Source organism: Platalea leucorodia (assembly GCF_965183815.1).
Source record: "Platalea leucorodia genome assembly, chromosome: 6".
NCBI lineage: Eukaryota > Metazoa > Chordata > Aves > Pelecaniformes > Threskiornithidae > Platalea > Platalea leucorodia.
This window is the reverse complement of record NC_138828.1, coordinates 17,087,662-17,110,428: the sequence shown is the minus strand read 5'-3', so window position 1 is coordinate 17,110,428 and position 22,767 is coordinate 17,087,662. Positions and strand designations below refer to the sequence as shown.

General features: G+C 39.2%; 1 protein-coding gene across 1 annotated transcript in view; it reads right to left on the bottom strand.

Moving 5' to 3' along the window:
- Nucleotides 1–22,767, bottom strand: part of ARHGAP10 (Rho GTPase activating protein 10) — a 153,772-nt gene that overhangs the window by 10,171 nt on the left and 120,834 nt on the right. The window contains exons 20-21 of the mRNA XM_082316377.1: nt 14,769–14,931; nt 1,042–1,173 (exon numbers count right to left, since the gene is read on the bottom strand). Coding sequence (XP_082172503.1) covers nt 1,042–1,173; nt 14,769–14,931 — 295 coding nt within the window. The remainder of the gene's footprint in view (nt 1–1,041; nt 1,174–14,768; nt 14,932–22,767) is intronic.

Here is a 22,767-nt window from a genome sequence, read left to right as displayed (position 1 = left end):
ACAATACAACATGACTAGACTACCGAGGATGCTGTTTTGTCCTCAACGCAGTAAGATTTCTAACATTTCAGGCAGTCTTTCAGAGGTGTTCTCAGGATGCTCAGTAATAAGCCATCAATATGCATTTGTCCAAAGTACTCATTTCTCCAAGTACCATAAGCAGAGATCTTGGAATATGTAAGTATTTTTGGCACGTCTTATTTAATCACGCCTTTGCAAACTGACAGTTTGCTGCTGCCCAATGATGCTTTGTTTAGACACAGCACCCACACCATTAAATCATCTTTTGTTGAGCCCAGGCAACAACAACTACACATAAAACATTGGGAAAGACTCTCCCTGCCCCCAAGGAACTTGCAGTCAAACAGACAATGCAGTTCTGGTGCAAAAATGCGACCAGTAATGAGAAATGGAATTTTGTTACCAAGTATTGGAAAGAATTTATAAATATACCCAAATGCTTTAATTAGAAAAGCAAATATTATAAAACTTGCAGGAAAAAGCAAAGACAGTGAAAACTTTCAAAGGAAAAAGTGAAAATACTTCAAAAGATGGACAACAACATGGAAGGAAACAGAAAGAGGATGGAAGGAAAGCAGGCTTAAAGAGAGAAAGAAAAGAATGAAACCATAGAGACAGGTAAAGACATGGGAAAGTCTTTGAGAGGCAAGAAGGCTGGGTCGAGAAACTTAAATTTGCCATGGCTGGCTACGGAAAAGAAAGAATCAGTATTTTTAAAGAGACTGTAAGACTATCATTGCAGTAGAGAGACACTATGAATTGACCACCCAAATCAAAGTCTGCTTGTATTAACCAACAAGCCACCAGCTCAATCTGAGCGCCTTCTGCAAGGAAGCTGTTCAAAGGAAAAATAAGACAAAGTAGACGGTTATTTTATTCTGTAAAAATCTCTAAGGTTGCATTTCTTGATTTGAGATAATCATTCGCATACTGCAGAAGACACGAATTGGCTATTTTTGAAAAGATACAGGAAAAAGGAAGCAAATAGACAACCAGCAAAAGTTGAAGTGTACACCATACCTTTCCACTGCTCTGTCACTCCCAGTGGCAGGGTTAGGGAAGAAGAAACTGGATGGTGCAGTATTTGTGGCAGCTGGGTTAGCAGATGGAGTATTCGTCCATGAGACCATTGATGGGCGGCTTTGACCAGGACTAAGAGGAAATATATTCAAGGCAGAATTAACAAGGTAACCAAAGTTTCTTTTCATACCAAAACGTTTGAATCTTCATAACTAGATAACTAGTTAGATCCTCAAATTCAAAACCAGTAAGAATGTCAAGCTCATTTTGCACACATGGCCATCGTATGATTTGGCATTTCCTCCTTGAAAGTATTTCTCCTACACGCCCTACACCCTAAGCTAAGACGAATTACCCGAGACATATGACATAACCAATAAAAAGACAAAATTCCATGTTCCTTATCTAATAAAGACAGATACAATGAAACTGCATATAGCAGGCTATTATTTGAGCTGCCACTTTGCCTTTACAAGTTTTGATGAATCTATTTAAAAATCTTCTCAGAGCTGTACTAAGGCATGTACAACTGGGAAGATTTCGAAAGAGGCTGCAGCTATTACAACATTGGGATCACGATGCCGGCTCTGGAGTGAGATCTCATTCGCATTAACTGCGTAGACACTGCCTCAGTGGCTGCCCTCACGAACACACTGTTCAAATATGTATTAAATTCACGGCTGAACACATAGTTGCCACGAGAGGAGAAGAAGTAGCAGCCAAAGTTAAAACTTTTATTAGTCATTGAAAAACTTAAAGCCCTCCCTGACATAAAGGATGTTCCTAATTTTACACCTTAAAGAACTAAAGCATTCCGGCACTGGAAGGCTTTCTTTCACTGCATGGACAAAACAACAAATAGTCCAAACATTTAATGTCAGCTTATCTTTGGAACAAAGAGCTGGACTTCAAGCAGTTTCTAAGCAGAAACAGAATTAAAATCATTCGCACGCGCCTTTCACACAGGAATCATCACTCAGAAGTACAGACTTTACAATACAGCATTTATCAGTTTGTCTTATTCCAAGATTAACCTCTTAAAAAAAAATAAAAATAAAAAAATAAATAAATAAAATAAAATAAGTCTGCAAAGTACCACCAAAATCTAGGAATTCAGTCAAGAAGGTTTTTGTGGGGGTGTAAATGCACACCTACTCAAGGTGCATTGACCAAAAGCAAAAAAGGGATCAACAATCAGCCCAGTTATAATTGTAAACGAATAAAAGAAAGCAGGAAACCTAACTTGTATAGCTGATTTTAATCTTCATGTGCACTGGGGTATTTAATTTCTAGAAGAAAGGATCACTGTTGTTGGTTTGCACAACATGGTTTATAACCAAATTCAACTTTTACAAACCGATTTTCCTCACCAATATATCTCATATTCTAGCAATTACATAGTTAAGCGGACATTTATTTTGATTATTAATTTTTAAATTTAGTACATCATAAAATGGTGAATGGCACATTCCTTATTTAACAAGACAATAGTTTTTCCTTTGGATCGGTGTCAGGCAGCATTTGGATGAAAACTGGAATTCACAGTGAATGAAAAAAAGCATTCTACAGTTAATTCCATTAATAAAATTGAAATTTATATGTGCTGGAATCATAAGCAGAAGGGTTTATCAAAACATGCTCTGCTTTTAAAACTATCAGATTTACCAAATAAAGGAAGAAATCACCGTAGTAAACTGAATGAAAAGCTGGATTGTGCTGACTAGAAACATATTTCATGCTTAACTTTGGGAAGAGGACATCTAGTCTGCTTCACCACTTCTGAATCTTCCACTACACAATTATTTACATCTTCCAATAATTACATACCTTTGAAGACCAACACTTACATAATTTTGGGTTTTACTTTTATTTGAACTTGTCCTCTTCCTCCCATTTTTATCTAATCATTGAAAAATTTTCCTCAGGTAAAACAAAAACCTTCAGCTGAAAGTGACTTCATTCAGAGAAGAAACACAAAAAGTGACACCAGCATTTGTATTATTTTCTCTAAACATTGAGAATAAAAAATTTCCCGATGGTACTGTAAAGTTTCTAAAGTTTGCTAGAAAGTAGATTATTTCTCCCTCATTCTGCACATAATGTGTATGTGCAAACTAATTTTAACTCAGTAACACAGAAGGTGAACCTAAGACAAAAGTTTTGTCAAAAGTTAATTTAAAAAAGTATCCTACTTGCATAGACTAAACTATTATAGTTAAAACAATCCTGATATTTAAAGAAAAAACATTTTCCTTGCGCTCTTATTTATTCAATTCAAATCAATTCCAACATTAAGATTGGTGTCAGGCTCATTTCTGAAACCTGTAAAACTACAGAAAATAGAAAAATAATATTCTAAGTATATTGCCAGAAGAGTATTAAAATGTCTCTAATGCAAACTAATCATGATTCAAGAATATTCTACCGAGTGGTCTTCTCTAGCGCATACCTCAAATGTGTGTTGTTTGGTTTTCAACAAGTGAATAATAAAATCTTCCACTTATTAACTATTTCATTGAAACATGCATCATATTAATCCATGCAACTTACTTATCAGCTCTAGAACAACACACACCGCCTCGTGTAAGACACGGGATTAATGATTTCAAAGCAATACTCAGAACAGAGAAGACACAAAAGATACCCTCCGACCCAGGAAAGCAACAGTCATTCATAAGAATACTTGGAATAAATACCAGATGGTTTCTGGCTGAGACTTGGAGAGGAAAGAAAAAGAAAAAAGAGGAAAGGTGTGCAAATAAAGGAACAGAAGATGAAATAAAACGTTCAGATCCGTGTCATGGCATGTTTATTTCTCAAGTTACAGAGACTCAACAAGAAGGGTAATCTATCAGCTAGTAAGACTACACCCTCCTTTACCAGGCAACATTATATAAACGCATGTAAAAACTGGCAGGTTTTCTATGAATTCTGAGCCACTCCGGCAGTTCCAGTGGAAAAACGCTCCAGAAGTGCAGGTACATGGAGCGCTGGCCTGTTCCCTCCCCCGCTTTTTGATGAATTCCCTTAATCCATTTCAGCTGTAGCGAAAGCACTGCAGCACGGCTCCTGAATTCGCCCCTCACTTTCAGCTCCTGGTTACCGAGCAAGAGATCATGCTCTAGGATCCAACGGCGGGAGGGGGGGGGGGGGGGGGGGGGGGAACAACCCCCCCCCCCCCCAAAAAAAAACAAAAAAAAACAAAAAAAACCAAAAAAAAAACAAAAAAAAATATTTCAATAGCAATAGTTTCACCACGTTAAGAAGAAAAAAAAAAAAAAAGATAGCTTTAAATATTAAGTACATTCTAAAATATCAGGGTTTTTTTTAATTTACTGTACTTGGCTATCTCAGGAACCACTTACTTTTTTTATTAAAACAGAAGGTTTTACTCAATAGGAAAAAACAGTTCCAGTGTTGTGGTGTGTAAGCAACAAACCGCTGGATTTCATTTTTTTTCCTTGAAAAGATTCTCGTGATAGCAAAGTTACCTTGCTATAAAGCTTTGCACGCCTTGTTTATCAAGATGATCATCTGTTAGAAAGTATTGCATATCTTATCATCTAGCATCTGAACTTTAAGAAGGTATGTTGAAGAAATCCTTTCTCCTAAGGGCTAAAATGAAGGCAGTGCATTTCCTGTGGGGAGGAAGAAGAAGAAGAAAAAAAAGCAGCCTGACATAACCATCTCTTGCAGAAAAAATGCTATTGTCTGGCATAGTGAACGTTGGGAGAAGAGAGAAGGGGGAAATGGCCTTACTGAAAATAAGCTAGAGATTTTGTACTGATATTCAGAAACAAACTCCTGAAAACAAGATTTTATTGGATGTTTATCTGGCTGGTTCCTAAGGTAACACAGCTAAAGAGCAGCCTCTTATCTCAAGAGCAAGGAAGAGACTCTCTGAAAAGAATCTACACTGCAACTCTCGAGAAAAAAAAGGGTTGTTTCATAGACAGGTTTGGCAGCCCCATGGCTGTCGTATCACGGTGTCTGGCTGACATAAACTCAATGAAAGTGTTCTTAAAAGGTTTCATTATAAGACGACACATTATATCAAAAGGTGTCGGCTATTTCTGATTCGATATGCAATCCAATACTCTCCACCACCAGACAACGATCTTCCTGCATGTTAAAACATCTGTGCCTTGGTGAGGCTGGGGAGCAGAAAAATATACGGGCAAAATTCTAGAAATTGTCATAGCTGCAGCAAAGCTGGAGACAAAACAGAAGGGCAGAATTCCCTCATCTGTGTTCCCTCTGAAGAGAAACTCCACCCCCAAAATTTAAAGTATGTAACATGCACGCAACATTCCTGAACCCTCATTTATACAGAATACATCAGCCAGCACCAAAACAGAGGTTTTGTTAAACTTGGATTGTGAAGTCTCAGTGAAGTAGCTAACACATTAGTGAAATGATCTTTCACGCCAGCCTGGTAAATCCGAAGCTAACGTCTACAGCAGCTGTCCTAAGTTAAAGCATTTTTAAATGATAATTCAGATGAAGCAAAAATGAATTATGTACATCTATAAGCTTATAGCATACTGCTGTTCCTTTTAGGAAAAAAAAAAAATGAGGGGGCTGTGTTCCCTGGAATCATGCAAAGAAAAGAAAAAAGAAAAGAACAGAAAAAGAGGAGGAGAGGAAAAAAAAAAAAAAAAAAAAAAAGAAACTTTAGTTCATCACAGTGGTTGCATCCACATCTCTCCCAGCTCTGAGCACACATACCGCTTACCCTTGTGCTCGCACAGCGGTGCTGCTGTCAAGCCCAGCTGCCTAGCCCGCTGGAAGACAAGAGGATGGCAAAGTCTATTTTGTACGAACCACATGACTAAGTTATATTATGCCTGTTTGAAAGGAGCTGCAAAATGAGGGCTATTGCTCATATGAAAAGAAGTGCCTGCTCCACTAAACCCGGCTCTCAATCTGCTGAGTCACTGAAGAGGTGGCAGCTGAAACAAAAACAAACTGCAAAATAAGCACAAAGAGCGAGGAGCACTGCTACATACCTGGACTGTGCCTACTGTGGCCATTAAAGCATCATCTTTTATTAAAATAAGATTATGACATTAGATATTATGAAAAGTTTTCGAGACACTGAAACTGAAGTCACTCATCATTTACGTAAAATTGCAAATTCACACCACTGCCAGAAAGTACAAAAAGAAACTATTCCAATTTTAAGGAGACTATAGATGCAGTCTACTGATGTAGATATAACAAGGCTGACGGGAATTCATACGACAGTCAAACAAAATTAATAACTATCTCCAAGGCTTCCGTTATGTGCAGACGACCACTATTTCTGCCCTCCCTTGCCATCTGATGGCTCTTTTAACATCAGTTTGCTCACCGGGAATTTGAACAGCCTGAGATTTCACAAAGAACAATTAACTTCTCCCCAGCCTGGTCACAAAGACCCTGAAAGCAGTCAGGATGCTGCGCAGCACGGCTCTCATCGCCATTTTGAAAGCCTCTGTGGGTATTAAAAAACCCCAAACGATGCCCATAGTGTAGCATGTATATACCATTGAGCTGGGTAACAGAACATTTTAGTGTCAGGAGAACCAATAAAGAAGAACTGCAAAAGAAATGGAAGAAAGACTGGATTATTTCCTCTGCCACTGGTCCCTTGCATATTCCTGAAAAGCCATTTACGTTGGTGCTTCTATTTCTCCTCTGGGTTTTGAGTACCTTCAGACTGTCAGGACTGTATCTTACATGGTCCTACAGCAGCATCCAAGGTAGGATTCAGTTTGAGAACTATGAATCTTACTATTTTGAGCCCAGTAATGTAACTGCTTTAACAAGCCACGCATCCCCACTCACATACACACTCAGCGAAGAGGTTTGAGGGACTGGATGCTTTCCATCCCCTCCAGTTGCAAGATCCCAAAGGCTTAGAGAGAGAAAGAGCAGGGGGCAAGGTAAACAGATACTCAGACAGTACCATCGTCCAGAGGAAGGCTACCCCACATCCTGCACTATGACTCCATCCAGAACAACCATCAGAAGTCACCATGTTCCAGCTCCCTAGGAAACCCAGAGACCCTGCAGTCTCATATCCCAAAAATGAACTCTCCAGCTGAGGAATGAGACATCAGTTTTCATGATCTGAATGAAGAAGAGATCATGCAGATAATGTAGGGGACTTCCAACCAAAAACGAAGACACTGACTCAAATCTGGAAACCCAGCACTGTGAGAGGTAAGTCTGTAGGCTCTGTACATAAGCCCTGGCATAAGGCGTTGTACTGTAAGCACAAACAGATCTCATGACAACGAGCCAGTTACAGTAACAAATCTTTCCTTATCAGAAAAAGATCCTCAGAAAGGTTAATTACAGCACATACCCAGTCCAGGGAATACCAAGCGTTCAGCTTTTTTGGTTCATTCCGAGGTCAAGTCAAAACAGGCATAAGGCAGTCCACAGTGTTTTAGGACATGACTTGTAAATCCACCTTTCAACGAATCAGTCATCGCGATAAGGGAAACCTACACTAATTCATCGGAGGTGAGCTGCCATTATAGCCAGCACCCTGGGAAAGGCTGAATAAGACGGACCTCATATCAATAAATGGTTCTGGCCCACTGGGAAGTCAGTGAAGAGCTTGATGAACACCACCATCCTGATTACTGACGGTCAAGACGAGCGAAACTAGTCCTTACTCTGAAATTTGGGAATTACTGCAGGCAGCCTGATTTTGTGAATTCAGACAATTCAATATTCTCAAGACCAGTATTCGGCACAATCTCCTTTCCCTCTAAGGTAATAGGAGGTAGTGCCTTATGACCCTTTCTGCTAGGATTAGAGGCAACAGGCTCCACAGCTGCAGGGAAGGACCTCTTGGCAAAGCAGCACCTCAGAAAAAAGAAGTTAGTGATGTGAGCATGCAGACATGCACGGGACCAGACATGGGAGCAAGAGAGTCCAATATCTAACCTAGACGTAAAAAGGTTACACCTCAGCCAGAAGAGTCATAGGAGGTGCAGAAATTGGAAGGAGATGGAAGTAGGGCATGCCCAAGCCTTACACAGATTCAGAGAATCAAAACGCACTGGGAACGGAGTGCGCACAGGCCATACAACCAAAACAAAAACCTCTCTGAAGAAAATCTCTTGCAGGACCTGGAACTTCAGATGGATTCAAATACAAAGTCCGAGGGTTTAAGACACGATATGCTTCTATTTCTCAAAGAAGAGACATCAGTTACCCTAAGTACCTTTTTTGGCATAGAGTAGGTTAGTTACAAATGTTAAAAAGCCCCAAACTATGCTCAAAAGTAATAATTTCTAATGCATAATAAAACAGAATTCGGAAAAGAGTATTTTAATAGTACCTAAACAATATAAAACTGGCTGAAGATTGAAAACAATTTCGATATAGGTAACCAAAACCATGTAGTAAATTCTATAATCAGACCACAATGGTCATTAAAAAAGTTCCCCTCACCCTTTTTTAATTGAATTATATCACTTAATGTCTGATATTGCATCTTTTGCACTATCACCTACTTCACTACAAGAGGACATTCATGAAAAAATTTGTTGTCTTTTACAGACTCTAACTTACACTGTACCTTTACTCGTTTAGATATATTTATTAGAGACAGATGTACATACCTAGTTTAGCTATCACTGTATCTATATATTGTTTGCATGTGTAAAGCCATAATGTAATAGGGAGAAAGTCAAACCACGTATCACTGGCTTTCAACTGCATGTAAAAGGGAAGATGGACTATTGTTCGTTCCATAGTTCAATTGCACTTTAAGAGCTAACCATAACCCCTCCTAATACATATCTCCAAAACCAAGACCATCGCTATTATCAAAACAGCTTGGGGACTAGCTTAGAAAAGCTAGTCAGCTTCTTAGTATCTGAAATTCTGAACTCCTCTTTGGAAACTACATATTCTGAATTATTAAAATTTGGGTTTCTTACACCATAGGAATAAAAATCTGAGTGACTAAGGTGCAAATTCTTCAGTGTCAATCAGGAAGGCAGAAAGTAATGTCAGGGTCGCGTCCTCCAGCAAAGAGCTATCAAGCCTCTTGCAAAAAAGATGTGGCGGATTTACTTACTTTTTGGGCACATGCAATAGGAAACCCAGAAGGTGCGTAGGACAGAGAAATTAAGCCAGAGGATGAATTTCACTGCATCACGTGCTTCACACTAATATTCTGTGTGGACTCTTCTATGTTGCGATGTGATGCCATAAGGTATTTCACAGAAACATTGCCATAACTCTGTGTGGCTCAACTATGAGCTGGATAAAGGGAACTAATTAAGCTGGTTTACAGTCTTCACCAAAAAAGTGTTAGAAACAAATACCACCACCCCACAAACCAGATCCACGTGCACTAACTGGGGAAGTGAGAAAGAGGATAGGGTAGCAACATCAATACCTTAAGCAAAAATTGCCAAACAATTTACAACACCACTATAAAGCTCACGCTGCATTAAGTGCATCCTTATACAAAAGTTCAGGCTTCCTCCACTTTTAAAGCAGACACAGCACTAAGTATTCACACAAGGAGTGTACAGTGTCTTATATGCTATAAACTTACACTATAACTTACTGAGCACCCACTTTCTTTTATAAGCAAATCCTAAGTAAGTAATTCCCAACCTTTTATTCTTGTTAAGCCCTGTTCTCTCCTACTGCCTTTTTTTTTTCCTCCTCCATGAAATCCGGGAATAAATTCAAATTTCCCTCTTATTACTACTACTATGGACTATTGGCCACAAAAATGATCAATGGCCACAGAAATGATCAGAGGGCTGGAGCACCTCTGCTATGAGGAAAGGCTGAAAGAGCTGGGGTTGTTCAGCCTGGAGAAGAGAAGGCTGCAGGGAGACCTTATTGCAGCCTTTCAGTACTTAAAGGGGGCCTATAAGAAAGATGGGGACAGACTTTTTAGCAAGGCCTGCTGTGACAGGACAAGGGGTAATGGTTTTAAATGAAAAGAGGGTAGATTCAGACTAGATACAAGGAAAAAAATTTTCACAATGAGGGTGGCGAAACACTGGAACAGGTTGCCCAGAAGGGTGGTAGATGCCCCATCCTTGGAAACATCCAAGGCCAGGCTGGATGGGGCTCTGAGCAACCTGATCTGGTTGTAGATGTCCCTGCCCATTGCAGGGGGGGTTGGACTAGGTGACCTTTAAAGGTCCCTTCCATCCCAAAGCATTCTATGATGATATTTTTGTCCTCCTTTTCCCCTCGCTCTTGGTTTGATGGCTCAATTTTGTATGTCAACTCATTTTATTTCCTCAGTTTCCAGCATGGTGTTTTTCTTTACTCACTCTTCCCCTTTCCACTCTATGTCTTCCCCTCATCTATTGTCAGTAGATTCCTGTGCTTCTGGTGACACCTTTATATGAATACTTTTCCTTACCCACACTGCCAACTGATTGCCTGTTGCCACACACCTGCAGGGAACAGCAACCTGCTTCCAGAACCCCAGAAATAGCAAAAATATTACTAGGAAAGAAAAAGAGAGGAAGAAAACACAGATTCATTCACCAGGAGAGATTAGCAATAACCCTTCTCAGATCAACCAGGGTCTGAAACAACTCTGAACGAAGGAGCAAAGGGCAGATTGTGAGCGTCTAAACTCCCCAGCTAATTTGCAACTCTAGGGGAGACAACAGTTTGGGGGAAACTGATGGCTATGGATAAAAGATGGCTGGAAGTTTTCTTGGTTAGAGTTTTTTGTTTAAATCCAGGTGAGAATAATATTATGGGCAAATCACAAAATATATCTGTTCTGTATGGAGGGAATAAAATGTTACAATATATGACCTACTTGTTAAACCTAAGGCACAACATGCCAAATATCACTGTATTTGTACATTTTACTTTACAAACTTATATACTGGCAAATTCCTGAAACAGGTAATATTGCCTATTTTCCAGTGTCTGAAATAGCAGAAGATACAGATCAAAGAAAGCAGCTAAAGAACGCCTATATGGATAACTGCATTTCATCTAGAAGACACTGATTACCTTCAGAATGCCGGCTAATAGGGTGGCAATCTGAACTAGAAAGAACGTGCAAGGAACCGGGTGCATCTAACATGGAAACTTCCCCCCCCCAGAATCAACTGTGGCTTTGAGGGAAATAATGAGCATTTTGAGAATGTACTGCTGGTGAAACTATACCAACATCAGTCCCAAAACAGTCTGAAGCATGCTCTCCTTACAGAAACAGTAAGTACCTGGAGGTCTGTCAGAGCAAAGTGGACTTTGACAGTGGTTCCAGTGGAACCTGAAGAAGACAAATGGCTGTACAATGTTAATTCTGTAGCTTGAGGGCAAGTGTGTACAGACACTTAAAGCAGAGAGTAAAAAGAAAGAATGCAAATGCTTTGGTTAACATTAAACTGAGATTGCCATTGCTGTTCTGCCTTAAGGGGACAAAAAATGCCCATACCAGTGGAGAGCACTACAAGAGAGGAACACTCTATCCAGCTCACTACCACAATTATGAGTTTATGTCCGAGATTAGCTTGTGCTAAGCATCCTTGGAGAGAAGGGATTTTCAAACAGTACGTGTTTATGACACAGTGCTCCAACAAGTAGAAAAGGTAATTTGCCCATCCTGGGCTATTTGGAGTTTGAATCCTGTGTCTACATAAATTACACTGTAACTTTATGATTGACAGGGGAAAAAAGCTCTCTGTGTTCTACCATAGAGTGTATGTAAAAATAAAATGTATTTATTTTTAGTATTTGGCTCTAGACGGAAGCGTGAAGTTAAAAATATCTTCAGGAAAAAGGTTGAAAAAAGTTTACGGTGCAAGATAATCTTAGAACAGCAAACTTGGGTCTCCACTGAGAACCACCCCTGCCGTGGGCAGTAGGAGCCAACCATCACCCAACTCTCTACTCACCCCTACAGCAGTACCTGACAACACAGGGCATATGTCTGATCCACACAGAGCTTTCAAAGAAAATCTAGCATCAGGCAGACACACACTTAAGAGACATGAAAACCAACAGCTTAGCAGGGCTTCAAAATGGCACATATGTGAAACATCACCTTCCAGTTATACCGTATGCATAGTACATCTTTAAATACTGACATGACAATTGAGCAGTCAGGGCTTTGTGAGACATTTCAAATCGGTGGTATAGCCCTTGCTCTCTTAGCTTCTGTCACCACTCTGGCCATGCAGTCCCCTCCTAGTGCCAGCCAGGAGGTAAGGGTGTATTTGCTTTCATTTGGTGCTCCTCTCACCATGCTGGAAGCTGTAGCTCCTTTTGTTTTTAAAGGTGGGACAAGGAAAGGGCATGCATCGCAAAAAACTCTGCCAGGAAACATCATGGTGACAACAGCTATCATCCAGGAAAAAACAAGCTTTTCCTTTCTTGAAAACAAATACCACAAAAAGTATTCTTGCTATCCATCACGTGTTCTTGCTTAAAGCAAACTACTGATATAAACCAACCTTGGAATATCTGACATATCTTGACCCACAATGCAACATCCCTCCCCTGGGAAACAATGCAAGCAACTCCTCTACCACAAAGAAGTCACCATCACCTTGTTGACTACATAACTCCATAGCGATCCATCTCTTACAAGTAACACCCATGTGTTATAAACATCAGAAGAAACTTGAGAAACCAGATCCTCTTGTATTTCCATCTCCCCTAGACTCAGTATGGTATTTACTGTAGCTCAGTGAAGACCTGCAATACCGTTTTAGAGAGGATACTGAGACTTCAAGAATTCTTTTTGTTCCAATTTGGCACAAAATGCAAAACATTTTGAAATCCTGCACAAACATAAAGGATTGTTCTCTGCCTAATTCTGGGATAGTCCAATTTATGAGACGAGTCACCGACCAAAGCAGAGTTCAACAGCCAACGCTACATCTCCTGGAGCTGTGAGAGCTACCACAGCTCCATAATGGCAAGTCAACCACCACCCTTCCCTGCCCACAGGACCCCATGATGCACCATTGCTGAAGTCCACCAAGTACATTCTCCGTTGCTGACGTCTACCTCTGCCATTAACGCAGCGGGGCTGTTTTAGATTTTGGTTTGGGTTTGTTTTTTCTTTTGTTAAGGCAAAGCCCTCAGAGTCATCAGAACTAGAAGGGCAAGAGAAACCAATTTGGGGTGAGAAAGTAGAAGAAAGAAAGAATGTACCGTTCACAGACTGCTCTCTGTCACTGCCCAGGCCTGTTACAGAGGCAGCTCTTAGGCAAACTTCACAGACAGGTGAGTGGAAGAAAGAAACCGCTTTTGACATTTGTCAAATTTGACATTTGTCAATCTAGATGCACATACCATGCACTTTTTTTTTTCCTTCCAAACAGAACTGTTTAAGTACTGCTTCCAACTGAGCACAAAACCTCAAGCCACCAAACAAAGTTTCCAAAACAGCAGTACAGTATAATTTTTGATGAAAATCAACAAATGCAAAAAATGCAACGTTCCTTCAAACACCTGAAGTTCCCGAACCCTCTGGATAAAACCAACACTGCCTCCTTTTATTCTCTGAAGTGACATTATCAATGTTCTGCTAACCCTATGTTCCTTAATTAGCTACGCTTGCTTTCATAGACATTCCAGTTTTTTATCATCTACAGCATGTTTTCCACACATGCACCCCTCTTTGTCAAATACAACTTACTGTTAATCCTACCCACTACTAGTGGACAGTACAAGAGGATAAGGAAAGAGTAACTTCAGTCCTCTACTGAAGAAACGACATTTTTGTGAAGTACCTATAAACCTGGAATTCTTTCAATACATATGAGAAAACATTGTTCTAGCTAGTAACTACTCTAGTCAGCAGTTAATTATTTGTGTGTGAATATAGAAATATAAACCCATCGTATGGCTATCTATATGTTCTCATGTGTTACATACACCTACACATGTATTTTACACACTCGCTTCATCAACAGAACAGGCTACTCAGAATGCCATTATGGAAAATATTTGTAACAAATCTTTTCTCCAGACCTGCTCCTTCCATCTTCTTGGCACTGAAGGCTGGAAAACTTTGTCTTGATATGTTAAAGTTTGCATGAATAGCAAACCAGAGAATTCAACTCAAGTTCAACTTCTGATTTAAAAAACAAGTTATGTTCAGCTTTTTGTGTATCAAACCAGAATATGTATTACAAAGATAGGACTAATATTGTAATGTCAATTTTTGCTAAACTGAAGTCATGCTCAAAAACTGAACATCTACAGTGTCTACTGAAAGGTCACAGACTGCACTTTCATTGGAAAACAGGCATTTAATTTGTTAAGATTGACAACAGTAATGTTCTTAGACAACAGCATCTGAGCGCACACTCATTATAGTGTATTTATCCAAACCCAAAATTTGCCCCTAAATCTTAATAGTTCCGCATCTAACTGTAGCTTAACACTGTCTTGAAATAAAACTAGGATACTACATCATACAGAGAATAACTTATGCATAAATAAAAAACATTTAAAATTTTGTAACAGGTTACAGTAAAATGCACTAGGTTTCTGTAGAAAAAGAACATTTCTTTCCTACAAACATTGAAGTAGCCTCTAAGCTCCACCACAACATATAAACACATACCTTTTTGTAGCAGAAGAAAACACACACAATTATATGTAATTTCTAAAAATCACTCACTTGCCACCAAACAGAAAACGGAAATGTGTTTCATGTGCACAATATCACACCAGTGGAAAAATCGTTACTTAATATTCAGGTTACTTACAGATTTGCTGTCCAGCCTGCAAGATCTCCGCTGTCCATAATAAGGTGATTTCCATCCAGAAGCCCGGGGGGACTACTAGAGAAGGCAGGTGTTGGAGACTGGGAAGAAAGAGAATCCATGCTCCCAGTTGGGGTGTCTTCTCTGGGAGAGCTGTGACTGTCAGCTAGAAAAGAGAGCACAAGTCAGAAGGATACTGAAAGAATCTTCTCATGAGCCAAAAAAGACGCTTTGGTAACAATGTCCTGAAATAGATACGAGAAGAAACCTTACTGTCCCATCTTCACAGGATATTTTGGAGGAGAAGCAATCGCCCAGCATTTCCCCAAAAGGTACCATTGCACAATTTCCCCCATCTTTATCACCAGGCTGTCTTTGTAACACAACGTATTCCCGGTCCCCTTTTCAACATGTGTTTTATGTGGATGAAATGCTAGATTTTGGGAGGTTATTTTTAGACAAATGCACCACTTCGAGTAACAAAATAGTTTAGGCCATACACATTTGCGTGTCTCTCTAAAAACACAGTCTCTAAAAACAATTTAATACACATTTGAGGAAGTGATTGTTCTCAAGTACCATAAGCACAATCCTATCAAACATGAAACAATGAAAGGTCAGAATAAGCAGGAGATCTCTGACAAACGCGCAATACCCAAGAATGTTACTTTTATTACTCCTTTTTAACTGACTGACTTTTAAGAGAACTCATCGTATAATGGTCTACTATTTGTTTTCATAGGCTACTCTTAAGAGTACCACTCAGGAAGCAACACATTCAGATATGACTGCTTAAGAAAACATTAAAGGAACACCATTCCTATCCCATGGACAGTAAGAAAAAGTTACCAACGTGTCACAGCACTCACTGCAAACCATGCTGACACATCTAGCCAAACAGCATGTTCTTCTCTGAAAAGCTAACCTTCACCCGCATAGCTTTTCCCTTTTAATTTTTTATTTAAACATCAGCTGTACATTTTATAAATTCTAAAGGAGGTGTATGAAATGAGGACGATTGCAAACATTAAAGTGTCCAGCACAGCTAAGCCCACAGTCTCAAATGGGGCCTGTGGCTGTTTTCGGAATATTAGTATTTAACAGTAATAAGGGTCATTTCTAGCCACTCTTTACAAGGCTCCCTGCATCCTTTCCTTTCCTCCTCTGTCCATCCTACTCCCACTAGCACTCGCAAACATGGCCCACAGCTCTGCTAAATAACAACATCACAAAAGTCCCTCTAGAGTGGATTAGATACCGCTGACCCCACAGTCTTGGTACAAGAGTTCTGCTCCTTTGGGGCCAAAAGCTTTGAGGAAAAAATTAACAACCAAGTCCTAACACAGCATCACAATAATATGATCAAAAGCTGTTGAAATATTGTGCTTGCTTTACAAGCTGTATCTCCTACATACAGTATTATATAAGACAAAGTCCTATACAATATTACTTTCTAATTCTAAATGAATTAGCATCTGCACAGTGAACAACCGAACTTAAGTTTACTCCATCAAGCTAAGCAGTACTGTTGCAATGATTTCTTTCATTTATTATTTTTTCTTAATTAATTAAAAATGCAACAACAATGAAATGTGGACAATGAAAAGCCACCTTGACTGGATAAAATGCTTCTCACAACTTTATTACTGCCTCAGCCAGTTCAATTCCTTCTGCTTCAAAAGCAGAAAGCTAACAAAGCACTCGCCCGCTTCCCCAGCCTTCTCATCCTCACCCCCTCCCAGCAACTCTCGGAGAACAACTTCCCTAGAGAATAAAATGACATACAACTAAAAACACCGAAACGATAAAAGTGATCATCTGGAAATTTCTCCCTAAAGCAGCTGCTAATTGAAGGATCTAAATTAGCCCACAGTAACAAAGTATGATAAGCTCTGAGGAGAACGTTAGCCTGGGAAGGTGAGTCACTCGCACTCCAGCCCAATCCTGCTCACCTCGCACCTCCTCGCTGCGCCCAGGCCACGATGCTGCCGCTCACGTTCACGTGATGTGACACGAGCACCGTAGGAGCGTCAGGTAAAAACTAATTAATTACATCTCATTTGCAGACATGTGTGTCACAACGATAAACATCGCAGAGATTAGACAGTAATACTGCAATTTTACTTTATAAAGAAACTGAATTCCTTAAAACTAAATAGACTTAAGTCCTTTTAATTCATCACAATTTCTTTTCAAAGTAGCATTAATACAACCCAGATTATCAAACTACATACACCATATTAGAAGGCCATGTTTACCTAAACCATTCACTTAACATTACTAAAACAGCAGTAGAAAGGAATATTAATCTGTTCTTTAATATTAATCTGTTCTTTAATATTATGAATATGACCAACTCACCGCACCTCCCTACAGAAAGCAGAGGTTTTTCTGTTGAATCATTTCTCAGAGCACACAGAAAAAGTAAAAGAAAAAATACTAAACACTTTAGTCACGCACAGTAGAGTCTACACTGGAGACTGCAGTACACAGGCAATTGCATTTGACATCATCATAAATGAAACTGTGTTAAATCTTTCCTCAAATTTTACTTCTTCCTTCCCTTCCTTCCTGAGCCAGTGTTTTCTCACAGTCAATACTGGGCTGCACTCTCAAGAATAAAATCAGGTTTTGAACACTAAAAACAAATCAGGTATTTAAACAGGAAAACTCCTGCTAAATTCTATGGGATTAAGTGAACACCCTCTAAAAACACGTTCAAAAGATACTTTACATTTCTGATGTTTTCAGTGATCTGTTTTTGTAAATTAAAACAATACCTTTAGTCAGGTAAAGCCAATTCTGTGTAACTACAAAAGCAGACAACTAATGATCATCTAGCACATTTTCATGATTAAAACCAATATATGCTCAAAATCGAAGTCTCCGAAATACAGCATCATTGCTCTTATTTCAACAGTACAAAGATTTCGCCCCGGCTGTTGGTGACAAAAAGTTCTGCTAACTTCAGAAATTACAGTCACTCCTGTACATGGCAGAGGCCGTAGAACCGTATCTAGTTATCTCTTGATTAAGCTTAGTAACCTGCTTTTGATTAATGCCCATCTCATGTTGGGCCAAACTGTATCTTCCAAAGAGTCTTTGTCTGAAGACATCAGGAGGTGATAAAGGCAATGGAAAATCAATTGGCTGCTAATTAACATACTCACTGATTAATGCACGTACCTTCACTTTGTGAGGCTTTATTTTCAGGCATGACCCATGTAATATGCATTGCTAATAATTATAGTATCTCTCATATCCAGTTTTTGTGCTGTGTGAAGGTATTTAAACGATCTCCTTTAGAAGTTTAACACTAAATCTCTTATTGTAAGGGATTTTGCAGTTTTGGAATCATGCACCTGTTTTATAAACGTGTTACAATTTCCCAGAGTTCTTTCTGAAAAGCGTACATCAGATCTGAATTCATGATTTTTTGCTGTGGTCCCACGAGTGCCACGTTGAGTGTGAATTCCACCACTTAGTCATACTCATCAGTCCCCTGTTTGTATATCCAAGGCTGGCACTTCTTTGCCATGGCTTTAAATTAATAGTTTATGATGAGCTGATTACCCACTGTGACTAACAGACTTAGCACAGTCACCATTTTTAAGGATGTAATCCTCCATTCTGTAGCTACAGGCTACATTTTTCCTCTAAAATCTGTAAATTTATTTCTCAATACAACCAAGCTTATTTTGTTTGAATGGGTGCAGCTCAGCACATGACCACAACTCCTACGTGACTGCCATTGTCATTATTTGCAATTCCTCCTAACTTTGTCCCATATGTGAATATATCATCAAGGATTTGTATTTATCTTTCTAGATACTGCTAACTACATTAGTATTCTTCCAGTTTCTTCAAACATCTTCAAAAGGCTAAAAGATGTTTTAAAAATTAACACTGCCAAGTCATACAAACCCATGACCAGGGAACTTTTTTTTAGGATAAGTTAGATGGCTTCACATTATTCAAAATATTCACCTTGCAACAGGACTACCTGTGAAGATTTCTGCTTGATACTGCTGATATTAAATCCCACATCAATTTTCATAGCTAAGTTATTTTTAATAATTCTTCAAAACTTGTAGCATGTATTGACTGCTAGCCATTTCCTCTTTTTGTGTGTATCCGTCCCCCCCCGTATTTTGCTTTGTGGAGCCAGTAAAGATCCTAAGGTGCTGGAGATTAAAAAGCCTTTAAAGTTTTGACACGGTTTGTTTGTTAAAGAGTGTGTTAAGGGCATTGCTGGAATTGAATCAGCTTTATGGTTTTCATTTTACCTCAGAATTAGGGGCTCCCTAATATTGATAGTCTAATATTTTTACTGTTTCTCTCCTCTCACTCCTCTTTACCCCCAACACTGTTCTCCAGTGAGCAGCACTGTCAGGTTTCCCACTTCTATGAAAAGTCTGACTGCCACATTGGACTGACAGGTCCTTTCGAAGAGGAGCTCCAGAAACTTCCTATTCTTCTTTTCTACCACTTACATTCTAATGAGCTCTTATGCTATAAAATAGTGAAGATGTTGATTTCTTTTAAAGCTCATTTATATCATTCCGCGAGCGTACAGTTTGGTGTTCCTGGTGTCTTAGTTTTCTCTCCCTAAAAACGTCAATCCCCCTCTCTTTTCTCTCCCATTACACTCTTATCTTTGGGTGCCAAAGAGTGCCAGAACAGATGAAGGACATGAAGGTTCTCAGTATAAAAGCAGTAAGTCTTTATGACGTCTCATAAATTTTTGTCAACATTCCAGCCATCAACTCTTCACCTTTTCTTCTTTATATTTTGACTTTGGCCTTCAGCTTGGCCATCTTTCTAGAGTTGCCACAAAGCTGCTTCTACGATTCATCTCCTCATCCTACGCAAATAGGTGTAAGATCCAATTTTACTTTCAACAGAGTTAAAACTTGTTTCACATTCTCACCATCTTTTGCATACTATTCAAATTTTTTGACTGCTCAGATCCTTTTAAACTGTCATCTAAATTATCTTCTTGTTTCACTGTTCTAATCACAACACTCATCCAAGCCTTAGAGCTTTCACTGTGCCTCTGCAACAGACACCCATGCTTTGCCTCTATGGCTGTTCATAGTTCAGACCAGCCCTATCTAGAAAATAAGATAGCTTAGGTTGATTCTAACGATTTACCGGTTGTGCCTAGCTGGTACTACTTACAATTCAGTTTCTAACCCAAATACCCTTCCTCCTTCACCTCCTCCCTGCCTCGTGTCACCCCTTCTCATAATGAAAAATCCCCACAAGGTAAGAAAATACTTATATAGACTAAGACTTACCTCATCTATCTTCTCTCTAGCCAATATGTAACCCTCCATACCTTTTCCCTTTGTCTGGATGAGCCTCAGATAGTAAAGGCTCTCAGACCCTCCACGCCAGAAATCTGAACTCAGCTTCTACCTAACTGAGCATGACATGCTTCCCAGTTGCCTTTTTTTCCTCCTGTTTCCATCTGGCTAGTCTAAGAATATTTTTTGTTGGCATCCAAAGTTGAAAAAAGCTGAAATACTTTGGCAGTGTCAATAATCAGATCCGAACTTTACTCCAAGAATTCTAAATAAGAAAAAACATTTGTAATAAAACCTATGAAAATCAGAGAGCTAACACTATCAGTTACTTGCTTGAGTGACAGAGTTTTCTTCCAACTTCAACTTAAGTAAACTAAAGAATTACATACTTTGCTGTTAAAAGAAAGACTACTCTTGAACATCAATATTACAACCGACATCTATAGTTTAAGGATAACCAGAGGATGAAAACAGTTTATGAAAGTGAATGTTTCTGGAGTAAATGAGGTATATATCACAGTTTCTACCGAGATACACAGAATGGGCAGAACTGTCGTGTATGTTTTAAGTGCTCATCGGATACACAAACCGTGGCAAAATAAGAGGACAAAAGACATGTCTTACTCCACTTTGACAGAGTCACACAGGTCTAGTTGTAGACAAGGGGTGATGGAGAGAACTACTGAGTAAATTAAAGATGCTGCAAAATCCCTATTACCACCTTCAAGCCTGACATTTTCTGCATCACGAGATGGGGAAGCAGCAGCAGCTGCACCGCTGTGCAGCCACCCATCCTCCCCCATCAGCATCACAGCTGCATCCAGCTCTGAGATAACAAACATTCATTCAGCATAAATAGCTAACTTCCCACAATCATACAGACGTTTAACCAAGTAGAAAGTAGCTTTGCTCTTATGTTAATTTGCGAGTATGTACTATGTTTTCATTTTAATAGCAATCTCATAGATCAGGGATAGAAAAGAAATACGAGTATCATAAATATCCTCTGCCAAGTGAGAACTTAGTTCCATGTGCTAGAGCTTCAGCATCCACAGAAAACAGGCATGAAAAACATAACCAAAGGTAAGTTGTCTCACACAGTTAATAAAACTTGAAGTGATCCCATGAAACAAAGCACCAATCACTCTGGAAAGGATTCAGCCATTCCTGGAAAGCCAGAAGTAACTCTAGTGGAGAAAGCTTTACGTGACAGTCAGAGCGATCAGAGGACTCTGCAGTCAAGAACAGCCTTTTCTAGATGCAGGGCTGCATCCTTTTTTCCACTATTTACAGTACAAATCATCCTACGGTAGTCAGGCCAAGCACCAGGTTAACTCAGACATTCTTCTACTTCAAATTAATTAACTTAAAGTTTTCTGAATTAATGAAATCAAGTCATCTGTTTCTGAGTAAATTAAGAAATTGTGTATTTCTGTTTATCACACCACTGAAACTGGTCAACAGAGTTGTTTATTACTCACCTCCAGGCTACAGAAATTGTGCTATTTAAACACATAAGTTTCCAAACTAAGGTGAAATCACATAAAATCAAGCTAATAATGATCTATTATTTGGTTAAAAATAACCACAGAGAATGCTAAAACTAAACAAGAGAGTTATTTCACTGTTCCCGAATAATGTGTACTTTGGAGGTCAGATTCCTGTAAACACTCAGAAAAATAGCTTTATATTACCGCATTTCATTATCAAAAAGTATCCATTATCCTCATTGTGCAGCAAACCCTATACACTGCAGTACTGCCTTAGTATGCAGTTATTTCTTACGTAAAGGTAAACATCACAGGCTCATACACCCTAAAACCAATACAGCTTTCATGGAGCAAATGGACAGCAGACAGCCCACATATCCATCAGTTTCATGCTACCTTTCAAAACACACGCAGTATGAATTAGATCTCTATGCCAGCTATTTTTTTCTCTCAGACAAAATAATTAACAACTATTAGACTTGACTACAGTTTTTTCCCAGATAAAGACCAACTTTGATATATTTTTCAAAGGTGTGCATGTACAAGCACGTGTATCTTGGGCACAAAGTAGCTTTCCTGTAGAAAGATTGTTTTTCCCAACTCCATAATGATTCAGATACGTCAGAAAAAGGAGGAAGCTGCACTACACAGAATTTGCCGCAAGACTGGCTGACGCAACTCAAGAATTGTTGCCAGAAAGGCGGGTGTCTGAGTTGGGGCTAAGAAAGGGAAAGAAACGTGCTCATCTGCAAGTCACTTAGGGGCAAGCGGGGTTTTGGGACTATGCCCCTGCCCTCCTCCTTTCTGATACGTTTTTGTTTATTTCTAAAACACACATTTAGTTCAATTCTTAGACCTACACTTAACCTGTAATAGCACGCAATTATTTCAATACATATCTCCCGCACTGCAAGACCTCTCTCAAAATTCAGGAGAAATGTTGCTTGGATCACTTCTTTACGTCAATAAAATCCCAAAGATGCATAGAATTGTAGGTAAGCCTTTTGCTGAGCAAGCTAAAACTAAAATGGGTAAAGAATTCCAATTTATTCCTCACGCTGTGGAAAAACAGTTCAACACAGAGTCATGGATACAAGGTTGGGGTGTTAATTTTTATCACATAATTAAATTTTGAAACGCAACAGAAATCAGATACAAGCATGCAGAGGGCTTCCTCTTTTGCTTTGTGTATGCTATGATAAC